Source organism: Alligator sinensis, unplaced genomic scaffold, assembly GCF_000455745.1.
Source record: "Alligator sinensis unplaced genomic scaffold, ASM45574v1 scaffold733_1, whole genome shotgun sequence".
NCBI lineage: Eukaryota > Metazoa > Chordata > Crocodylia > Alligatoridae > Alligator > Alligator sinensis.
In genome coordinates, this window is record NW_005843375.1 from 164,434 (window position 1) to 171,127 (window position 6,694).

General features: G+C 42.1%; 1 protein-coding gene across 5 annotated transcripts in view; it reads left to right on the plus strand.

The window, feature by feature from the left end:
• Window positions 1–6,694, plus strand: part of LOC102378921 (zinc finger protein 280D-like) — a 63,291-nt gene that overhangs the window by 50,982 nt on the left and 5,615 nt on the right. For all 5 annotated transcript variants that reach the window (XM_006038522.3, XM_025195038.1, XM_025195037.1 and 2 more), the window contains 2 exons: window positions 1,905–2,164; window positions 3,996–4,136. In XM_006038522.3, the coding sequence (XP_006038584.1) occupies window positions 1,905–2,164; window positions 3,996–4,136 (401 nt within the window). The remainder of the gene's footprint in view (window positions 1–1,904; window positions 2,165–3,995; window positions 4,137–6,694) is intronic.

Below are 6,694 nucleotides of genomic sequence, written 5' to 3' on the forward strand. Positions count from 1 at the left end.
GTTGCTATGAATCTCATGTCTTTCTCCACATATGTAAATTGCAACATACAGAAATAGTAGTCCAACCATCACTTTTCTTTTTTTGGTATGAGGTGTGTCCTACTGCTTTGTCAAACTGCTGGCTCTGCCTTTCTTTTTCTTTCCTGAGGAAAAAACACGGACTCCAGCTTGGTTGGCTGTATAGAATATAGCACCAATAGCAGAGAATCTTCACCTTTTCTTAGTTTGCATGGGGTATGGAGGTGAATGGCAACAACCAAGCAGGGGACAAAAGTTGCTGTTCCTTGGTTAGTTGTACAGTTCTGTGTTTAAAAAGAGAATCCTACCTGCTACATATTTTGAGGGAACCTTGCTGTTGATTGGTATGTATAGCAGCTCTGGTTGACCTTCCTCAAGAAGAAGCAGAATGAGTGAAAACTAGCCGGTTAGATGAGTATTTCCCTGTAGGATTAGCAGTTTTTCTTTTTTAATACCCACTTTTGGCAGGTCTGAAGACCTGTACTCCATGTGAGGAAAACCTATGGAATTGGTGGGTGTTAGCTAGTAGATCTGGGGGAAGTTGATGAATTTGACCATACTGGGTGCATCTACATGAGACGCTGAATGTAGAATTGCTTAATTAGAATCATATGAAGTTAGAGTTGGAAGGGACCTCGGGGTCATATAGCCCAAGCCCCTGCTCAGAGCAGGACCAGCCCCAACTAAATCATCCCAGGCAAAGCTTTGTCTATCCCAGTTCTGAAAACCCCCAAGGATGGAGCTTCCACCACCTCTCTGGGTAACCTGTTCCAGTGTTTTACTACCCTGCTACCCTCCCGGTAAAGCATCACTGTCTACACAAGCAGTGCTATTAGACTGGAGTAAAATAATTAACTCTGCCATAGGATAGTACTACTCAATAGAAGTACTGTTCTATGATGGAGTTATTTATTCTGTCACGATGCATGTATAGACAGTGGCTGGGACATGAGGGTGCTACAATATGGAGCTGTCTGCCACCTAGCCCTGTACTATAGCACCTTCATGCCCCAGCCAGCCCCCCTGCAGCATGTTGATCCAGTCAGGAAGAGCCCCAGGCTGGCAGGCTGACCCCTGGAGCCCCCTGCCAGCTGTGTTTGCACCACCCTGTTTCAACATGTTACATTTCCACATGCACATGTAAATGCTGTGTCCAGGAACAAAAAACTCCAGCGTAGATTGCGCCAGAGTTTGTCTCAAATTAATTTTACATGTAGACATACCCACTGTTTCTCATTTTCAGTCCCTGTAGAACTATACATGTCCCTGTTGAACCATGTTTCTTAAGCTGTGTAATTATTGTACTTCATAGTTTTGCTTAGCAGCTAGGTGCGACTGGTGAACTCAGACTGGTGGGGGGCGGTACAGCGTCCCATGGGAGTGGCTGTAAACCGCCCCTCCCCACCTCCTCTGCTCCTGTGGGATGCTCCACCACCCCACCAGTCTGAGTTCACCAGTGCGCCTGTAGACAACTATATACCCTTTTAATAAACCCTTAGGACAGATTTCAAACTTCAGTGATGATAGCATAAATTATTAAAAAAAAAAAAAAAAAAAGGCATGGCCTGAAGACTCAGTAATAAAAGTTATGCTTAATTTATTTAGAACTTTCTGCTCTGTTACCTTTTTGCTACCCATATTCCTTGTTTGGCAAAAACCAGAAAACTTCCTTAATTAGTAGAAAATTATGTAATTCAGCATCCAGTTCTTGTGAAGCAACATTTTCCTAACAATAGCTATTGTTGTGCTTTGGTGACATAAGCAGATTCTGCAGGATGCATGAAAGACTTGATCCTATGTAAGCTGGAGTTTCAAAACTTTAAAACGGTGTTATTTACTTTAAAACCTTTTTTTAAAGACATTTCCTTTTATTTTATGTTTCTTAGGTTACTATTCGAGCTTCTGTTGGACCTCTTCAGTCTGGATCATCTGCTACATCTTCAGTTAGCACAAGCACTTCCACATTTCAGTTGTCTCCTAAAACTAAAAATACAAACACTAAAAATCATAACAAATCTAATTCAAATAAAACAAAGTCAAAATCAAAACCGTCAACTATACCGAAGAAGCAAAACACATGGACCAACAGTAGCAACACCAGCAAAAAAAAAAATAAAGTTGCAAATACAGCATTGTATAATCTAAGGTAAAAATATTTGACTTAATAATTTTAAAATATATCTTTAATATACTTAAAGCTAATTAAAGATTAGTTGATTAAGATCCATTAAGATTAAAATACATAGGTTTTTGTGATGTTCAGTTGGGACGGAGTAGATTTAGTGAAAACACTAGGTATAGATATGCAACAATTACATCGCTATTAAATGATACTGATACAAGCTGTTAGGGCATAACTGCATGATTCGATAGGGCAGTGGTTTTCAACCTCTGCCCTGCAGACTCCTGCCGATTGTGTCTAACGAGTCTGCAGAAGATTACTGTGATCAGTCAAAAGTATGCAAATACCCATACTTATAATTCAGAGAGATCTTTGCCTCCATTTGAAATTTCCAAAAGGGTCCACACGTCCATTCAAATTTTGTTAGGGGTCCTCAGATGAAAAAAGGTTGAAAACTACTTCTACCAGCATACAAATGCAGCAAAACTATTCCAACTTTTAACTCTGATTCATTTAAGGTGAGAGCTAGGGTGATTTTAACTTACATGGCTACAGGATCTTGCAGAGGTAGCAGGTTTAGCATAACAGCTGCTCCTCATTCCCAAGCAGCAGCAGCTCCCCCACCCTTTTAAAGGCCCCAAAACATACACTTGCCCCTACCCTTTGTATTTTAATATTGTTTTGGTGGCAGTGGTTCTTGGCAATAGAAGAATAGCTGACATGGAAATGACTAGCATTTTACTAAATTTAGATTTTGTGTGTGTGTGTGTTTTGGGGGACATTAAATATTAAAAATGCTAAATATTAATTAGTGACCTGTGAGGGGGAAAAAGATCTGTGTTCAGGTCTTGTCTGTCCAAGAAGGTCTTTGATGACTGGATAACTAACAAATTATTCCAGAAGTGGGGAGTGAAAGCTTAGCAGTTGAGAAGATGGGATGATTAGTCTAAGACTTATTTTTTCATTCTTTGTTGTTTTACTTAATTGAATAATCTTTGGCATAAAGGATTTAAAGATTATGAGCCTCAGCCTTTTAGTTGAAGTGCTAAATCTCATGATGTTCATGTTCTGAGATGCCCAACAAAATCTCTCAGTAGTGAAACTAAGGAAGGGCAAATGATGTACCAGCTCTGGGGGACGACTTGGGAGTGCCAGAATGGCACATCCCCTTCCCCCTGCACACAGAGCCCTCTAGGCTTTGCTTGAACATCCCTGCCCCACCTAGATAGAGGAGCCAATTGTGGGGATACCCAGGTCCTCTAGGACTGCGATCTTCCTCCTGCCCTCACCTGTACCCCATATCTCCACCACTTTCCTCCTCCTCTTCCTTTACTCTCCCCCCATTCGCCCCCCACTGCCCCTCCCCTCAGTGCAGGGGAGTTTTTCCCAAGATATGAAACTCATTAGTTACAATTCTAGAACCCCTGGCAAAATTAGGGACAATCCAATTAGTATTCCTAATTTAAGGCTTAGTGTTTTTTGTTTTTTAAAGTTCATAAGGACTTTGAGGGAGGTATCAAGGGTAGAAGGAAAGCCTCAGGCTTTTTTATGCATAATGAAATGTGGAGAACAAGGAGGAAAGAGAACTTTTTAGAGTTTACCTTGTAGGTAACTTAAATAGGTTTTAAAATCACTACATTCTTATGTAATCAGAGCAAAATATGGGTATATATTTGAGCTAACAAGATTTTCAGTAGACATTAAATGGTTTAAAATATGCTAACACATTTTTATAATTCCTTTTTTGTCTAGACAAGCTGAATATTGGCTTAAAATTAGAATTTTGAGAGAGTATGCATGTCATCTTAATATATTAATGGTAACAGTATTTTTGTGTTTTTTTATTACTGTTTAGGTATCGTTTAGGAGTTCATAAATGCATTGAGTGTTACTCAGAAATAAAAGATTTTGCAAGTCATTTTCCAACTTACGTCCATTGTAGCTTATGCAGATATAATACTAGCTGTAGCAAAGCCTATGTGAATCATATGATGAGGTAAGAGCTCTTCAAAATTTAATAGTCATGATTTCTAAATTTTTCTTAAACATATAAAATGGTGTGTTATGTGTTTGTATGAGTTTTATTTTGTATTTCACATGGAGTTGAAGGAGAGAAAGTGGTATCTCCCTTTAAATTAATATAGTTTCATAGTAGCTAGGGTCAGGAGGGACCTGAACAGATCATCTAGCCTGACCCCCTGCCACAGGCAGGAATGATATCGAATTGATATTAATAGAAGATAGGAAACTAAATCCACTGTTTTGATTCTTCTTTAAAAATGTCAGGTGCATGTTATAATTAGGGTCCTGCGTATTGAGGGGAAGGTCAGGGTGGCCAAGAAAAAGGATGGTCTGATAATTCCCAGCAGTTGAATGGCATCCTAAAAATATTATTGCTTCACTATTTCTGCTGCATTGTCTGTGTAATGTTGGTCAAACTTTAAAGTTGCAAGTAATAATTTCTCATTTTCTGCATTTCTGACATGAGACCCTGAGGTTTTATTTGCAGAAATGTCTAAAACTGATGTCAGTAAGACTTATGTTTTGAAGATAGCACATGCTATATCATGAAGGCAAGACATGGGTATCTCAAATAAGGTCCCCAAAATAAGTGGCTATTTTCCTTACTCCCTTTGTTTCATGTGCCCATCTAGAAAAGTAATACTTATTACAAAAGGCCGTTTAGGGAAGTAAGTTTATTTACTGAAGTTTAAGACAAGGTGTTTTTCCCTCAATCAACATAGGTGAAAAGGCCATTGTTCTACATTTGCATACATAGAAACCACATTATATACATTCCCTATCTTTGGGCCAGTGCAGCAGGCCTGGAGGTACTGCAATACCACACTGGCACCAGGAGTGCCAGAGCCAGCTGTGACAACCTCCACTTTAGTGCCAAAAATCTAATTTATTAGAAAACATTAAAGTTTAAATGACAGAGTTCAAAGCACAGGAAAATACAGAAAGACCCAAGCAGGGTCTACATAGTAGAGGATGGTGGTAGGGGTGGGAATGCAAATAAGTTGCATATGAAACATACACCAACTAAGCCCAAGTGTGGGGGAGGTGGGAAAGGGGAAAGGGAGGGAGGGGCATGACACTTAAAAAGCAGAGTATATAGAAAACCCTGCACAACAGTTTGATCTTAACCAAAAGGCTGAGATGCTGATGGAAACCTACCACAAGAAAAGGTCAGTGCCATCTATCTGAATAAGATGTATGGTGCCCACTGAATACATTCCCCTTTAGTGCTGACTCTTTTTCGGATCATACTGAGCCACTACATTACATACATTCCAACTTCCTCTTCCCTCCCACAGCTGAACTGTGCCTTTCTTTCCCCTTTCTAGTGATTCCTGTTTTTTATCAGCCTTAAATGTCTAGCAAATATCAACAAACAGGGCCCCAAATAGTTCATGGAGAATCCCTCTTTCAGCCCCTCTCTCAGCCTGTTGCACATGATTAGTGTGGCCCCCACCCTCCATGAGATGAAGCCAGACTAGGTTGTCTTGTGCCTCATCTGAATATAAATTTTTGGCGGATCCCAGGACTCATGGCAAGAACACCCAGTTCCAGTCATGAATAGGGGACTAATTAGCACGTGGTTCCTTTGTTGAGGGATATCTGGAGTACACAAACATACTGAGCAGTGCTGAGCTGTGGGGTTACCAGAAATTCAAACACTGTTGTCTCTGCTGGGGCCCAGTCCAGCCCAGCCCAGTGAACTGTATGGTAAATCATGAGCCTTTTGGCTTTGGACTAATATCATGCATAGTTTGTATTATATGCAAGTAGGTGCTAAAGTGCTATTTAAAAGTATGTTTATGGAGTACCTGTGCTACAATTTGCAGCAATTGCTAAAACAAGTAAATTATATGCAGCTGCATATACAACTGCAGCTCCCACCCCTGCTCTCCCCAAGACAAAATGTAGGGTGTTTGTTGTGGGAGACTCTCTCCTGAGGGGGACTGAGGGGGCAATCTGCCGCTCCGACCCCTTAGCCTGGGAAGTCTGCTGCTCCCCGGGGGCCCGCATCCAGGACATTGCGGAGAGGATCCCAGAGCTCCTCAAACCCACAGACCACTATCCCATGCTCCTAATTCATGTGGGCACCAATGACACGGCTCAGAGCGCTCCCAGCCAGGTCATGAGGCGCTACAGGGATTTGGGAGCGGGGCTAAAGGGTCTGGGGGCACAGGTGGTGTTCTCGTCAATCCTCCCAGTCTTGGGCTATGGGCCAAGGAGGGAGAGGAGGATCCATGTGGTCAACCAAAGACTGCGGTGCTGGTGTCGTCGGGAAGGCTTTGGCTTTCATGACCACAGCCCGCTCTTTGGCGAGAGAGGCAGCAAGCTGCTGGCAAGAGATGGCCTCCACCTCTCTCCCCTAGGGAGGAGACTCTTCTCAGCCAGACTGGCTGACCTGCTCCACCGGGCTTTAAACTAAGCCCGCTGGGGGACGGGGGCACTACTGCCACTGCTGGCCCGCTGAGCAATCCTTGCAAAGCCAGCGGGTCAAGGCACTTAAGGGAGCCCACCCCTGCCCGAGCCCTGGCA